Genomic DNA, 17,614 nt, shown 5'->3' with positions numbered 1-17,614 from the left:
CTCTTCGAACTCGGCACATTTGTCAGTTGAATTACCGATAATCAGCTTTACGGTTTTACACCGCAGGAGGAGGGCTTGTTGCGCTTGGAGGTTTAGAACTAAAATAACTGCACTGATGAGACCTTTTAGGTCGAAACAGTGGCCATCTGTCTGCAGCTTATACACAAAATTGACTGTTTCGATTGAGTCACAGAATATTTGACAACGAACTTTGTTTGCGAACATATTACCAGCGTGTTATAAACATGTGCAGATTGCAAAAGGTATTGAATTGTTTTTAACTAATCCCAAGCAAATAAAGCCATAGTTTTGTGTTGAATATTTTACACTAACTTTAAAAAACAGCACAGATTATATACCTAAGTTACAACCAGTTTCAGTCACATTTGTAATTGCACTTCATTTACAGACCAACTCTGTTAAAAACAAAATTTGTATTTCTTGTGCTCAGAACAAAGATGAATATATCCTCTATCACTCCTCACCGAACACAACCAGGTTATAAATAACTCAATAATTACTGCATATGTCAAAGTATTTTCTGTACCGCGTACAATTGTTTGCGAGTCATTGCTATTGTATAATACCTCTTCGTATTTAAAAAAAATTCTATGACTGTATTGTAGTTGCAAACTTTATCTTCTGCATCAATATCAACATGCATTTGGTTTGTGATAGTATATGAAATGCCAAAGTGCTTGATTTCTTCTCGACACTTTGCAGTTTTTATTTCTGATTGATGCATGTTACCAAATCCTATTGCAGGCAAAATCATACTGAAATCCATAATAAGTACAAGGTTGCAGGTTTACGTAAACGACCGCACTCCAGATATATCTCTTAAAATCCAGACATCAGGAATGTTTACTTGGCCGTGATTCTTATGGGGGCTTGTGGACATGTTTGTCGTCTATTCATTTTACCTTCGAACAACTAACCAAAAAAACAGCCTTAACGATTTTTAATCCCTTGTTCAGGTATCAGCTTTTCTGCGCAAAATGTGAGTCTTGCTCCCAAAAACATTTCGTCCACGGAAGGTGGGGGATGGATGATCGACGTCTCCCAGAAACTTTCTTTGTAAGAATAAATTTATTGAGGTTTCAAGTGATTGTTTAAAGATTAATAACGACCACAAAATTCCATTGCCGCGTGTTATTGCTATAGTCACCACAAAGTGTAAGGCTTGTCGGCATTTTAGCTGACAAGATCGTTGTAAGCTGCACCATAGCTATAAGTTCAATAAAATGCACCCCTACCTCTACAGAGCAACACAGTATTAAATTCAATAAAATGCATCACACATGCATTGCGTATGCAGATGAAAAGACCTTCGCCAGCGGTTCCCAACCAGGGGGGAGTTCCCCACTAAGGGAGAATTTCGTCATTTGTAGGGGAGAATTTGTGTCACAATATTAACAAATTAGAGGCTATAGAGCTTATAATCGAGAGTTTAATTTTCTAGGAATTATATTAAAATGTTAATGTAAACGATATTTTACCAAACTAAATTTGCAGGGGGGGAATTAGATTTGAATATCGACTAAAAGGGTGCACAGGACAAAAAAGGTTGGGAACCACTGCCCTACGCGAATGACGTGCAGTTGTTGAATCCGCAAACTATCCTGCTATTGCCACATCCTGTATAACGAACATTATTAATGTTATAATGTTTTTCAGAATAGCTGTGTTTGTTATTATGCTCGGGTTGGGCTGTTCGACAAGCACAAAGAGAATCATCAATTTCATTAAAACACCAAAGAAATTTCTGACTGGGATTGCGCTGCAACTCCTGTTGCTTCCCCGTGAGTTGCCAAACAATAAGTTGAAAAAAATTTAAATCTACAGCAAGCAGACAATCCAAAGCATATTTGAATAGGATCTTTATGTGCGCTTTCTGAATAATTTCTATTCGCAGCCCTTTAAGTACAAAATTTTTTTTATTAAAAATACTGGTATTAGAAGAGCTGTTACGTTAAGTTAGAGCTGCAAAGACACACGTACATACATGTTTTCCAGTGTTGGGGTTTTGCATTAGCCAAGTGATGAGGTTCAATTTACCGACAGCTCTTGGGATGATAATCCAGTCTGCTTCACCAGGTGGAACATACAGCAATATCGCTACATATTGGTTGGACGGAGATATGGACCTCAGGTATAAAAGTAACTGCATCATCCGTTCTAAAAATATGCTTGACCTCAACCGCTGAAACGTATGCATAAAATAACATGAACATTGTATTTCAGCATAGTGATGACTGCCGTCTCCACTCTTCTGGCGCTCGGATTTATCCCGATGTGGCTTTACGCATTCAGTGCGATTATGCAACTGGACGAAACCCTCCGTGTGCCCTACATGTGGCTTGGTAAAAATTCTAAATATAACTTGATTTCAGGAGCTAACTTACAAACAGCACCGGATTTCATTTTGTCTCACGTCTACATGCGTTACTCTTACAACACAACGAACTCACAACGGGAATATAATTCTGCTCTCTCTACGCACAGGAATCGGTTTGGCGGGAATGATTATCCCCATTCTAATAGGAATTGCTGTCCAGCACTTTGTACCATCAAAATCACGTATGATAACTAAGGTGGGTATGCCGATAATATTTGTATAAATTACACAACCAACTAAAGTATATATGCCGTGAAACGCGACAATTTACCAATGATCGTATAACATATGTCTATACCAGCAAGGCAGGTTTGTGATTTACTTTGTTTTGTTACTATTGTTCATCGCCTTTAACTTACTACATTGTGTAACGTTGCTTGCGGATAAATTTAAGTTCATAAAACCGGTAGTAATTGAACCCGTTCACATTTCTGTAATTTGGTTTCATTTTTAGGTGCTTTCGATAATCGGTTCCATTATGGTGTTGGTTATTGTGATTTTATCTGTGATCGGGGGACTGTTCGACCAAACAGACGCCAAACTTGCCGGGGTAATTTTTTAAACGAAAACTTATCTGTTAGCCACAAATGTTTGATAAATAAAACCATCTCGTCCATTCCACAGTCTGCATTCTTGTTCTTGTTCTGTGCGTTCGCAATCGGTTACGCCGCTACGCGGATACCATTTCTCGGGTTCTCTCAACCGGAACGACGCACTGTCGGCATAGAAATCATGTTCCAAAGCGTTCCTGTTGCTTTGAACGTAATTTTGCTGTCATACAAGTAAGAAATACATTGACTCGTTTTAACTATCACAGATAGTTATGAGAAACTTAATCTTTGAAAAATTATTCGTATTTAGGAAATCTCACCTTAGTACACGACAATACATCGGTTTATTTGTCGTGTAATTTAAAACGTTCCCGGTAACTCTTTTCTACTTGCCTCTAAATATATTCTGCCAAATGTGATTTCAGTATGAAGAATAAAGAAACTTGTTTAACAATACTTGTCATCTCGGCACGACCACTTGCATACTACGTTAAATCTGTTCTCATTTTTTTTATTTTAATTTTTTTACCATCCTGGTCACGAATCCAGATAATGTTTTCTTCTAGATATAACTGATTCTCAACGATCTCTTTACAGAGATACTCCAAGTGTTGTGCCATCTATAGTTGCATATTCCTTGTTCTACGGTTCCATGCAATTGGTCGTGTCAGTGTTAGTTGTCACGGTTTATCTGCTCATGAAGAAGTTTGGATTCAACTACTTTGTTCCTGTGCAAAATGATGAGAGCAAGGCTGATGATCGACATGAGGGAAGTGACGTTACAAGTGCTCTAACTGGGAAGAAAAATGGAACAAAGGTGTAAACTCAAAAAGAGTGTATAATTTACACTTTTACTTTGGTAATGTTTGTTGTTCGTTACTGCGTGTTTCGTCACTGCGTTACGTTTTAAAACACTTCTTCGATGCAAGAAAAAACTCTTTCGCATTCGCAGCTGCTGCGTGAGCTGAAAACCTTAAAAAAACTATTTTAATTTGCTTAGCGAATCATATGTGCCATCTGAATGCTTGCCTTATAAAGTATATTGTTCATAAATATTCATAATATCAAACCAAACAATCCCTTGAAAACCTAATATTACAGAGGGATATTTTGTTTACGTGTGTTTGTTGCCAATCTCATATTTAAAGTTTGGTAGCTGCAAGGGTGAATCCAAAAACTTTCTCTCTCGGGGGTGAGGGCGTTTTTGCCCCAATCTGTATAAAATCACGCTATTGTGACGAACAAAGATAATGTTAAAGCAAACCTTCGGTCACTACTGCGTCTTGTCAGTGCTGTGACAGGTTTTATTGGATGGGGGGGAGACATAATCGCATAACCTCCCCTGCCATATCCACCCCTGGGCTATGAAATTTTAGGTGTTTGTCCACGTATTCTGGTGCAGTTGATAGGTGCTTATATAAAAAGCTGCAGTTACTAATTACTTGGTTGGAATTTTCTAAACTTGCTAGTTGTAATGTAAATTGTTTCTTTGAGTAAGATATGAATTTTGTTAACAACGCTGATTTTGTGTTCAGAACAACAAACCTGAAAACAAATGTAATGTGTAAATTTTGAATAAATCCGTGTCTGGATCTAATATACCGTGTGACGTATTACATTTGCTGTCGGTGCATGTGTGTTTTACGTCATATAATATTGACCACTTATGGGCTTTGCGATATCTATTAAAATTTCATACTAATGGGTATAAACAGAAATATGTGGTTTGGTAATCTAAGTACTTGGCTTAAAATAAATTGTTGTCCACGTTTTCAATTCCATTATGTTGAATTAATAATTTTTCCACTTTATTAAATACATGCTCTCAGTAGGTTATTCGTTGCTTAATTGAAAGATCAAACTAAACATAGAAAAGTGTTCTCACATTGAATTTGCTGCATCAAAAACAATTGCGCATTCCAAGACAGCATCAACACAGCAATGCATGCAATCACTACATCGTAAATAAACACGAAACTTACTGCATGAAATTTGACGAATAATGAAATTCTTCTATTCAAGTTGTGCTGCTTCTGTCATCGCTGTTGTGTAATTCAACATAGTTTGTTTTTTAAAGAAATACGTGTTGAATTTTAGAAATATGTTTAAAGTAAATCTAAGACACAAACAAATTTAGGATTGTTTTATATTTTATCTGATTTGACCAATTTCTACGACAATCAAACAAATATGTGCCCTTTTTAACAAAAACACGCAAAGTAGCATCGTGCTAAATGTGGCGAAATGTATTTTCCTGTATCCTTCCAGGACAATCAAAGCAAGTGTTGTTTGTGTGTATAACTACGAAAGTGATCACAAGGTCAGCATGTGCATTTAGTGGTTCAAATCCTCATAGTCGCTTTTTTCTCGCCTGTTTATCGTTATGAACCACAGCTATTAGAGGCAAAAATTTAAATATTTGTAACTGCTTTGTTTGCTAGGGTTTCAGGTATAACCCATGTAGACAATTTTGTTGATTTGATGGAAGATTTGTAATTCCGTACACTCAGAACATTATAAAAAATATTTTTGTTTTTGCGCTAGTTTTTTCGCGGTGGTTTGGTTCATGACAAACTTTTTGCAGTAACTCCACCTTTTCCGGACAGCTTGTCGACAACTGCCTACGGTTCAAAGCTGTTCGGTTCTTGTTAGTTGATTGTACTCGATTACGGCGTAACTATAATTGCCATTACGACGGGGAAAACGACGAAAAGTTTAAAACCGAATTTAAACAGCATTTTAGCACGGATATGACTGGAACGCAGAAGGATATGGAGCGCCGCTTAACGACGAAAGTTTTAAACTAATCTAAACGCTTAGTTGCGCTATAGGCGAAAGATTAGAGATTTGACTTGTGTTGGTGCCAAACATATGTAAACTTGTCAAATGGATGGTAGTTGAGTCCTCTTAAGTATTACGTGTTTTTTTTGTTTTTTTTTGCAAAAAACTTATTCTCCACCTCTACCTTTAGCAGCATTTCCTAACGACACAGAAAAAAAGCATACTTCGTATGTGTGGAAATGATTTTCAATATTTTTTTTGTCAAAAGAGTATAATTTGGTATTATGTTATGTCAGCCACAGTGGTCTTGCATTCTTGTTTTGGCAGTTGAATCACCGATAATCAGCATTACGGTTTTATACGGCGGCAGGACGGCTTGTTGCGCTTGGAGATTTAGAACTAAATTAACTAATTAATCGCAATTGCGCTTCTGGCACTTAGTTTCTAAAGTGTTTATTTGAAACCGACGTTTCGTCTGCCATTCGGCGAGACTTCCTCAGGGTTATGTCAACAATAAATTAACTGTTTCGATCGAGTCACAGAATATTTGACAACAAACATTGTTTGCGAACATGTTACCAGCTTGTTATTAAAATGTGCAGATTGCAAAAGTTATTGAACTGTTTTTGAAGAATCCCAAGCAAGCAAAGCCAGGTTTAGTGTTGAATATTTTACACTAACCTAAAAAACAGCACAGATTATGTACCTAAGTTACAACCAGTTTCAGTCACGTTTGTAATTTACAGACCAACTCTGTTAAAAACAGAATTTTCAGTTTTCTACGTTTTTGGAAGAAACGTTCCAAATGATGTTTGTTTTACGTCGTTTATGCTCTGCGCAATTTTGACTTCCTTTTAATTCTCTGCTAATAATAAACAGCTTTTAGGGGGACTCGCAGGCAACTATTCAGCAAATATAACTTTGCTTTCGTTACGTAAACAAAGGATGGGCTTGCATAGAACCACAATTGAGAAGACAGCCTATACTTCAACGATTCATTTTCAGTTAAATACTGCATATTAAACTTTTCTGCATATTAAACCAAATATTGACCAAACAGGAGCTCAAATGCATCCAGAGAGGCAGGTACAGCATTGTCCATTTTTGATCGAACGAAGTATTCTTCTTTTATGTAACTACAAAGGAACGGTCCCTTAACGATTTAGTTTTTTTTTGTAAATACAGCTTGAATTTGCTTTTACTTTTTAATAACACCAGGTACCAAGTAACTATCCGATTTTAAACGCCCAAAACCCAGTTTTTCGATTTTAAATTAGGTTGGCAACTGGTCTGGAGTGAAGTTATAATAATAGGGTTTTCAAATTTACGTTAGCCGTCCAAATATTTCCTTCTATTTCTGTTGCAGGTCTCATTGTCAAAAGAGGTTTTGATTATTATTCAAACTTGCATAAATAGATTAAATTGATGCAAAAAACTTGGAGATAGCCAAAATTGCCTCGGCACGAGTAGCATATTACCTTTCGCTTTTCTTTCCAAACTAGATTAGATTTTATGACAAACTCACACAAGAACTTAAAGCGTCGAACCCGCAGGCGAAAATATCCCGGTAAATTCCTGTGCTCGTCATTAGGCACGTTTGGCAGTTGATTTACCGATAATCAGCATTACGGTTTTATACCGAGGCAGGACGGCTTGTTGCGCTTGGAGGTTTAGAACTAAATTAACTGTTTCGATTGAGTCACAGAATATTTGACAACAAACATTGTTTGTGGACATATTTCCAGCTTGTTATAAAAATGTGCAGATTGCAAAAGTTATTGTCTTGTGTTTTGAAGAATCCCAAGCAAGCAAAGCCAGGTTTAGTGTTGAATATTTTACACTAATCTTAATAAGCAGCACAGATTATATACCTAAGTTACAACCAGTTTCAGTCACATTTGTAATTGCACTTCATTTACAGACCAACTGTGTTAAAAACAAAATTTGTATTTCTTGTGCTCAGGACAAAGATGAATATATCCTCTATCGCTCCTCACCGAACACAACCAGGTTATAAATAACTCAATAATTACTGCATATGTCAAAGTACTTTCTGTACCGCGTACAATTGTTTGCGAGTCATTGCTATTGCATAATACCTCTTCGTATTTAAAAAAAATCTATGACTGCAGTGTAGTTGCAAACTTTATCTTCTGCATCAATATCAACATGCATTTGGTTTGTGATAGTACGTGAAATGCCAAAGTGCTTGATTTTTTCTCGACACTTTGCAGTTTTCATTTCTGATTGGTGCATGTGTCCAAAATTTTATTGCGGGCAAATCATATATAAAAGCACAAGGTTGCAGCTTTACTTAAACGGCCGCACTACAAATATCTAAATTCCAAATACTTTAGAACAAATATAATAACTTGTTTCAGATAATGTCACGACTATCATGGGAACGACGACCAACACGACCAGCGATGCAGCACATAACGTAGACCTAAATCTGGCTTTGCAGATAGCACAAAAGTTGGCTTTGTGAGTAAATTGGAATTGAGTGGGAGAGGAATTAGAAATAATAAACCGTCAACTGTAATACTTCTATTCAAGGTCGTGGTTGAATACATTTTAGTTGCATTATATCTTTCACCACCAATAAAGGATTCTTGCACAATTTTGAGAATATACATGTCGATGTTTACAGCGGTATGGGGCAGCCTGTTCATTCTCGAAATCTTTAATCTTGTAGTAATACATTTTCGGCATTAGTTAGATGTTAACCATTCTGTCTTAACTCCGGTATATTAGTTCGGTACGATGTGAAACGAGAGTTATCTTTATGCACATTTTCAGTATCGCCGTGTTTACGATTATGTTCGGTCTGGGTTGTTCGGCGAGCATAAAACGGATAGTGAACTTTATCAAGAAACCCAAACACTTTCTAACCGGTGTCTCTTTGCAGCTGATACTTCTCCCACGTAAGTTAATCAAACGTTCACCAAATAGAGAAGACTCCATTCTACCACTTGATATTATCACTCTGTTTCCACAGTATTCGGTTTCGCAATAAGTCGCATTTTAAATTTGGACATGCCAAAAACTCTGGGACTTCTTCTCCTGTCGTCATCGCCCGGTGGAACGTACAGTAACATTGTGACGTATTGGTTGGACGGGGATATGGACCTCAGGTGACAGTTTTCTATCTCTCAATATTTCTGTAACATTGTCAGGAAACTTAACATATTGCTGTTGTGAAGCAGCTTAAGCCGACCCTCGTAAATCGCCGCAAAAGGCATTGACATTGGCCGAACCTTTTGTTATGTCACCAAGCAAGGCCAAAAACTTCACAGTAAACAAAGATTTGAAAGAGAGTACTACCGTAAATATACCGCAGCCCTTAGATATAAATACCTGGAGTTAATTCTTGTATCTTTGCCGCAAACATCACACTAACCCATGAAATGTCTATGTTGCCACATACAAACAAAACGTCACCACAAAATTATGAATTTCGTTGGTCGTGTAATTATAAATACGATCTGCCCGCGGCAAAGAATAACCACAACAGTTCGTCGTACCAAACTTCTTATCTGTTCACGGCCTTAAATAAAGTTATCTCCGCCATAAGATTGAAGGGAGAATTTGCCTTAATCAACTTTTTTGTGCGTTGCAGCATAATCATGACCACCGTCTCCACGCTCCTGGCAATGGGGTTCATGCCGATGTGGCTTCTTATTTTCACATCGGTTCTGCAATTGGAGGAAACCTTAAAAGTGCCCTTCGGCTGGCTCGGTAAAAGTTTTGTATTTGCTATGAGTTGCTGCTGTTACATATTTGCATTGTTTTGGGTAGATTTGAAATTCGCTTATGGATTTACCCTTTAGGTAATTGATAATCCCAACACTTAACTCAATTTGCAGATTTTATTGTAAACTGTTGCGAAATGACGTTTGATTATACTTTCCCGTATATAGTAACACACCAACAGTAGCCCTACCTAATTGCAGCAAATTTCAAAATTTACTGCGATTATTTGAGATTGTTTGACACCGAAAAATTCGCTTGTGTGCAGGAATTGGTTTGGCGTCAATGGTCGTTCCGGTGCTGTTGGGGTTGGGGGTACAGCATTTCTTTCCATCCAAATCCCGCCTTCTAACCAAGGTATTCCTCTATGCACGTTTTAACAAGTTAACGGTTCGTTACTGACGTTGCCAGGCATCTGACGCGTTTGCTTAATGTATGTCCGTTGGATAACGACTGGAATGTTCTGAGTTTGTTGAACCAAGTTAAATGCGTTAATATCCTGACAAGTGACAGCACTAAGGTCGACGAGTAAAACCACAACACGAACCAATCAGAAATGTTTTAATATACCTGCTGTCGTTGGCCACATATCCCTCCCCTGACGATAAAATTCCTCTACAAAGATCTTCACCATCTTGGGTTCGTTTTTCGTTCTTGGAATCATGGGAGTTTCAATATCTCTTGGACTGTACGTCGAGGTTGCGAGGGCAAGGCCTATGCTGGTAAGAAGAAAAGCATTTTACTGATAGCCGATACACACATGTACCTTTTTTCCCGAGTATGAGAACATTTTAATAATATAATAATAAACTGGATCGCGGACACATGTTCGAGTTTAAAATTGCGGCTTTTAAACTTCTGGATTTACATTTTCTAGTCTGTTGCCTTGCTGGTTGTTTGCGCCTTCGGGACGGGATACGCAACGACCCGAATCCCCTTTCTCAATTTCACTCAATCAGAACGGCGCACTGTAGCTATAGAAATCATGTTCCAAAGCGCCCCTGTGGCTTTCAACGTCATTCTCATATCTTACCAGTAAGTTACTGCCGTGTATACGAATGTTTTACAGAGAATTATGGTCACAAAGTATTTTGTACTATGCAGTAAGTCCATATCTACATTCACAGTGACAGCCCGGCTCCAGTGGTAGCATACATGGTCAGTCTGCCTTTCTTCTACGCCTCCATGCAGTTGATGTCCTCAGTGATCGCGATCACGTCTTACCTTCTCATGAAAAGATTCGGCTTCACATATTTTGTTCCCAACGACGAGATCGAGGCAGAGAATAAAGACGACGAAGAATTGGCAACGAATGTTCTCATGACCGATGAAAAGGAGTAGAGTGAAAGATAATCACAAAGCATACAAAATATCCATCAAATAACCACCTTTAATGCAAAGTTACGAATGTCGCCACGTAAATGTGAGAGTAATTCGTAACGAATAAAATACACTAAAAAAACTTTTTTCGTTGAGAATTATTCTTTCCATTGAATAACCTCACAAAAGAAAGTTCAATAAACTGGTTAAACACAAGCGATAATGTTATTGTATACGTGGTATATAGACCACTCTTAAATGCTAATGCAGATCTGCCAAGTTTTGGGATCAACATTCTCCTGGGGTTCGCTGGCGAGGTTTCTGGGGTTCGACGAAGGTCCAATGATTTACAAAATATCAGCAAACGTTTCAGTCACATTTTATTTAATCAATTGCAGAAACACAAATTTTTAGTTTCGTGAGTCACGTAAGCACGGGGAAGTTGGCGGGTTTGTGGTCTGCAGGGCACAAAATTGAGGAAAGTAAGAATGGATGCAACATGAAAGGATAAATCTTTGCGGGTCAAAATATTAGACTGTATATGGTATATTGTGATAGCGAATTAATTACTTGTAAAATGTAACAATGTTTGTGTGAAATGAATCTAAGAATCTTGGGAAGAAGAAAATAACGGAAGTGTAATTTGTAAACCGACAGCAGTTTATTTGCCGACTCACGTTGCTCACTTTCAAATCAAGTCAGGTTGACTTTGCAAAATGTTCCGGTTCATTAAGGCTTTGCGGTCGCTGAGAAAATCTGTTGTTGCAAGTGATTCAGGCAGTCATGCATTGCTTGCGAGAAGGATCACTGCATGTATTACAGGTACCACTGCAGGTGGCAGTTAGAATTTAGGCTATACAGTTTTAGTACACTGCAGTTATTTGCCAAAAGATAAGATCGTCGCTTCAGTTGGAAATTTGATATCACGGAAATCGGTGCAACAAAACCTTTCTCTGAAATGTCAGGTACATGTTTTTGAACTGTTATGCTGTTAATGCATCACGTATATGGGTTAGTTTTGCATTTTTGCGCTGGAAATGACTAAAACAGAATAGCAATATATTTTACAGCGAATTTGTCGTTTAAGTGTAAGCCACGTAACCAAGGTTAAACTTCAATTACACTAAAATCCCAACAATAGGAACGTTTGCTTGGCCGTGACTGTTATGGGGGCTTGTAGACATGTTATTCGTTTTTCGTTCTATTCATTATACTTTCGGACAGGTAACAAAAAAATAGCCTTAACGATTTTTAAACCCTTGTTCAGGTATCAGCTTTTCTGCGCAAAATGTGAGTCTTGCTCCCAAAAACATTTCGTCCGCGGAAGGTGGAGGGTGGATAATAGACGTCTCCCAGAAACTTTCTTTGTAAGAATAAATTTGTTGAGGTTTAAAGTGATTGCTCCAAGATTAATAACGACCAAAGAATATCGTTTTAACATGTTATTACTATAGTCACCACAAAGTGGAATTCTTGCCGCATTTTAACTGACAAGATCGTTGTAAGTTACACTACAGCTGCACTGATGAGACCTGTTAGATCGAAACAGTGGCCCTATCTGCAGCTCACTGTAAAAAAAATTATTGGCTCCATTGCTTTTATATGTACTTTACTGTTGTTTAAATCTTCCAATAAAGATCCTAGTTTGAATGAATCAAATTAAACGTTTGCATCAATGCAAATTTATCCTTCAAAATGTAAAATTTGTTAAATATTGAAACATTCAAATGCCTGAAATTAGTTAGCTTTCACTCAAAAAGCTAAGCACCTCTACGTCTACAGAGCAACACAATATTGAATTCAACAAATTATATCATAACTGCGTTGCGTATGCAGGTGAAAAGCCCTACGCGATTGACGTGCAGTTGTTGAAACCGTAAACTATCATGATATTGCTACACCCTGTAATAATGTTTTTCAGCATATCTGTGTTTATTATAATGCTTGGGTTGGGCTGTTCGACAAGCACAAAGAGAATCATCAATTTCATTAAAACACCAAAGAAATTTCTGACTGGGATTGCGCTGCAACTCCTGTTGCTTCCCCGTGAGTGGCCTAAAAACAAGTTTTTAAAAATGTAAACATATTTCTACCGACCACATCAAACAGAAAATTTGAAGGTATATTTGAATACGATCTTTATGTGCGCTTTCTGAATAATTTCTATTCGCAGCACTTTAGGTACAAAACCATTTTTAATGGAAATACTGGTATTAAAAGAACTGTTACGTTAAGTTAGAGCTGCAAAGACAAACGTACATACATGTTTTCCAGTGTTGGGGTTTGGCATTAGCCAAGTGATGAGGTTTACTTTACCAAAGACTCTTGGGATGATCATCCAGTCGGCTTCACCAGGTGGATCATACAGCAATATCGCTACTTATTGGTTGGACGGAGATATGGACCTCAGGTATAAAAAAGTAATATTATCCACCATAAAGATATGCTTGACCTCAACCGCTGACGCGTATGCATAAAATAATATGGACGTTGTATTTCAGCATAGTGATGACTGCCGTCTCCACTCTTCTGGCGCTCGGATTTATGCCAATGTGGCTTTACGCATTCAGTGCGATTATGCAACTGGACGAAACCCTCCGTGTGCCCTACAAAGAGCTAGGTAAAAGTTCTAAATATAACTTGGTTTCAGGAGCTAACCCCCAAATAGCATCGGTATTTCGATCTGTTACACATATGCATGCGTTATTCTTACAACATAACGAACTTACAATACAGGAGTATAATTCTGCTCTCTCTACGCACAGGAATCGGTTTGGTGGGAATGATTATCCCCATTCTAATAGGAATTGCTGTCCAGCACTTTGTACCATCAAAATCACGTATGATAACTAAGGTGGGCATGCCGATAATATTTGTATAAATTACACAACCAACTAAAGTACCTATGCCGTTTTAAACGCGACAATTTACTTTATAGGTGCTTTCGATAATCGGTTCCATTATGGTGGTGGTTACGTTGACTTTATCTATGATCGAAGGACTGTTCGACGAAACAAACGCCAAACTTGCCGGGGTAATTTATGAACCGAAAACTTCTCTGTTGGCCACAAATGTTTAAACAATTGAAACCATCTCGTCCATTCCACAGTCTGCATTCTTGTTCATGTTCTGTGCGTTCGCAATCGGTTACGCCGCTACGAGGATACCATTTCTAGGGTTCTCTCAACCGGAACGACGCACAGTCGGCATAGAAATCATGTTCCAAAGCTGCCCTGTTGCTTTGAACGTAATTTTGCTGTCATACAAGTAAGTAATACATTAACTCGGTTTGGATAGCACTAAGGAAAAGAAGTTATTACTATTAACCTTCATAATCATGGGACTACTTGTTTAATTTTTGTACTGAACAAAAGCATTTCGTTTGCAAATACGCAGACAGCAATCAAGTGATTAAGTTTGTCACCTCCAAGCAGCAGCAAAAGTAAACCGGAACATTCCGCTGTTCCCTAATAAAATTTATTATAGTGATGGGGTTCTTGTAAACAATTAGCGGTTGTTCCGTAACAGATAGTTATGAGAAACTTAATCTTTGAAAATTGATTCTAATTTAGGAAATCTCACCTTAGTACACGACAATACATCGGGTTTATTTGTCGTGTAATTTAAAACGTTCCCGGTAACTCTTTACTGCTTGCCTTTAAATATGTCCTTTAAATGCGATGTATGATATTTCGTTTTTTTTATTTTGTATGTTGTTTACCTCACCGGGATTTCAACCCATGATATCCTGGCCACGAATCTAGGTCAAGTTTTCTTCTAGTTATAACCGTTTCTCAACGATCTCTTTGCAGAGATACTCCAAGTGTTGTGCCATCTATTGTTGCATATTCCTTTTTCTACGGTTCCATGCAACTGGTCGTGTCATTTGTAGTTGTCACGGTTTACCTTCTTATGAAGAAGTATGGATTCAACTATTTTGTTCCTGTGCAAAATGAGAAGAGCAAGGATGATGATCGACATGAGGGAGGTGACGTCACAAGTGCTCTAACTGGGAAGAAAAATGGAACAAAGGTGTAAACTCAATAAGAGTATATAATTTACACGTGGATTTACTTTGGTAATGTTTGTTGTTCGTCACTGCGTTATGCTCTTTTCAAAACACTTCTTCGATGCAAATTCTCTTTCGCATTCGCAGCTGCTGCGTGAGCTGAAAACCTAAAAAAAACTTTTTTCATTTGCTTAGCGAATCATATGTGCCATCTGAATGCTTGCCTTATAAAGTATATTGTTCATAAATATTCATAATATCAAACCAAACAATCCCTTGAAAACCTAATATTACAGAGGGATATTTTGTTTACGTGTGTTTGTTGCCAATCTCATATTTAAAGTTTGGTAGCTGCAAGGGTGAATCCAAAAACTTTCCCTCTCGAGGGTGAGGGCGTTTTTGCCACAACCTGTATAAAATCACGCTATTGTGACGAACAAAGATAATGTTAAAGCAAACCTTCGGCAACTGCTGCGACTTGTCAGTGCTGTGACAGGTTTTACTGGATGGAGGGGAGACCTAATCACAAAACCTCCCATGCCATATCCACCCCTGGGCTATGAAATTTTAGGTGTTTGTCCACGTATTCTGGTGCAGTTGATGGGTGCTTATATAAAAAGCTGCAGTTACTAATTACTTGGTTGGAATTTTCTAAACTTGCTAGTTGTAATGTAAATTGTTTCTTTGAGTAAGATATGAATTTTGTTAACAACGCTGATTTTGTGTTCAGAACAACAAACCTGAAAACAAATGTAATGTGTAAATTTTGAATAAATCCGTGTCTGGATCTAATATACCGTGTGACGTATTACATTTGCTGTCGGTGCATGTGTGTTTTACGTCATATAATATTGACCACTTATGGGCTTTGCGATATCTATTAAAATTTCATACTAATGGGTATAAACAGAAATATGTGGTTTGGTAATCTAAGTACTTGGCTTCAAATAAATTGTTGTCCACGTTTTCAATTCCATTATGTTGAATTAATAATTTTTCCACTTTATTAAATACATGCTCTCAGTAGGTTATTCGTTGCTTAATTGAAAGATCAAACTAAACATAGAAAAGTGTTCTCACATTGAATTTGCTGCATCAAAAACAATTGCGCATTCCAAGACAGCATCAACACAGCAATGCATGCAATCACTACATCGTAAATAAACACGAAACTTACTGCATGAAATTTGACGAATAATGAAATTCTTCTATTCAAGTTGTGCTGCTTCTGTCATCGCTGTTGTGTAATTCAACATAGTTTGTTTTTTAAAGAAATACGTGTTGAATTTTAGAAATATGTTTAAAGTAAATCTAAGACACAAACAAATTTAGGATTGTTTTATATTTTATCTGATTTGACCAATTTCTACGACAATCAAACAAATATGTGCCCTTTTTAACAAAAACACGCAAAGTAGCATCGTGCTAAATGTGGCGAAATGTATTTTCCTGTATCCTTCCAGGACAATCAAAGCAAGTGTTGTTTGTGTGTATAACTACGAAAGTGATCACAAGGTCAGCATGTGCATTTAGTGGTTCAAATCCTCATAGTCGCTTTTTTCTCGCCTGTTTATCGTTATGAACCACAGCTATTAGAGGCAAAAATTTAAATATTTGTAACTGCTTTGTTTGCTAGGGTTTCAGGTATAACCCATGTAGACAATTTTGTTGATTTGATGGAAGATTTGTAATTCCGTACACTCAGAACATTATAAAAAATATTTTTGTTTTTGCGCTAGTTTTTTCGCGGTGGTTTGGTTCATGACAAACTTTTTGCAGTAACTCCACCTTTTCCGGACAGCTTGTCGACAACTGCCTACGGTTCAAAGCTGTTCGGTTCTTGTTAGTTGATTGTACTCGATTACGGCGTAACTATAATTGCCATTACGACGGGGAAAACGACGAAAAGTTTAAAACCGAATTTAAACAGCATTTTAGCACGGATATGACTGGAACGCAGAAGGATCTGGAGCGCCGCTTAACGACGAAAGTTTTAAACTAATCTAAACGCTTAGTTGCGCTATAGGCGAAAGATTAGAGATTTGACTTGTGTTGGTGCCAAACATATGTAAACTTGTCAAATGGATGGTAGTTGAGTCCTCTTAAGTATTACGTGTTTTTTTTGTTTTTTTTTGCAAAAAACTTATTCTCCACCTCTACCTTTAGCAACATTTCCTAACGACACAGAAAAAAAGCATACTTCGTATGTGTGGAAATGATTTTCAATATTTTTTTTGTCAAAAGAGTATAATTTGGTATTATGTTATGTCAGCCACAGTGGTCTTGCATTCTTGTTTTGGCAGTTGAATCACCGATAATCAGCATTACGGTTTTATACCGCGGCAGGACGGCTTGTTGCGCTTGGAGATTTAGAACTAAATTAACTAATTAATCGCAATTGCGCTTCTGGCACTTAGTTTCTAAAGTGTTTATTTGAAACCGACGTTTCGTCTGCCATTCGGCGAGACTTCCTCAGGGTTATGTCAACAATAAATTAACTGTTTCGATCGAGTCACAGAATATTTGACAACAAACATTGTTTGCGAACATGTTACCAGCTTGTTATTAAAATGTGCAGATTGCAAAAGTTATTGAACTGTTTTTGAAGAATCCCAAGCAAGCAAAGCCAGGTTTAGTGTTGAATATTTTACACTAACCTAAAAAGCAGCACAGATTATGTACCTAAGTTACAACCAGTTTCAGTCACGTTTGTAATTTACAGACCAACTCTGTTAAAAACAGAATTTTCAGTTTTCTACGTTTTTGGAAGAAACGTTCCAAATGATGTTTGTTTTACGTCGTTTA

The 17,614-nt window shown here is 37.4% G+C and overlaps 3 protein-coding genes across 3 annotated transcripts; all 3 read left to right on the top strand.

Annotated features, from left to right (window-relative positions):
* Positions 1-458: 458 nt before the first annotated feature.
* Positions 459-3,772, top strand: LOC145903123 (ileal sodium/bile acid cotransporter-like). Its single transcript, XM_082991200.1, has 9 exons — positions 459-498; positions 978-1,077; positions 1,678-1,802; positions 2,017-2,152; positions 2,245-2,363; positions 2,506-2,594; positions 2,853-2,948; positions 3,023-3,180; positions 3,547-3,772. Exons 1-9 carry the CDS (start codon positions 459-461, stop codon positions 3,770-3,772), a joined length of 1,089 nt encoding a protein of 362 aa, XP_082847326.1.
* Positions 3,773-8,128: 4,356 nt separating this feature from the next.
* Positions 8,129-13,681, top strand: LOC145903121 (ileal sodium/bile acid cotransporter-like). Its single transcript, XM_082991199.1, is given in 13 exon segments — positions 8,129-8,214; positions 8,530-8,654; positions 8,729-8,864; positions 9,350-9,468; positions 9,749-9,837; positions 10,104-10,202; positions 10,358-10,515; positions 10,608-10,903; positions 12,068-12,167; positions 12,722-12,846; positions 13,075-13,210; positions 13,302-13,420; positions 13,566-13,681. Coding segments are annotated over 13 exon segments (1,704 nt in total).
* A 61-nt stretch (positions 13,682-13,742) lies between these two features.
* On the top strand, positions 13,743-15,602 carry LOC145903719 (uncharacterized). Its single transcript, XM_082991847.1, has 3 exons — positions 13,743-13,834; positions 13,910-14,067; positions 14,613-15,602. The coding sequence occupies exons 1-3, from the start codon at positions 13,763-13,765 to the stop codon at positions 14,836-14,838; spliced, it is 456 nt and encodes a 151-aa protein (XP_082847973.1). The 5' UTR covers positions 13,743-13,762; the 3' UTR covers positions 14,839-15,602.
* The last annotated feature ends 2,012 nt before the right edge of the window (positions 15,603-17,614 follow it).

This window comes from Ascidia mentula, chromosome 5 (assembly GCF_947561715.1).
Source record: "Ascidia mentula chromosome 5, kaAscMent1.1, whole genome shotgun sequence".
NCBI lineage: Eukaryota > Metazoa > Chordata > Ascidiacea > Phlebobranchia > Ascidiidae > Ascidia > Ascidia mentula.
Note: the sequence above shows the minus strand (reverse complement) of the source record. Positions and strands in the feature narration are given on the sequence as shown.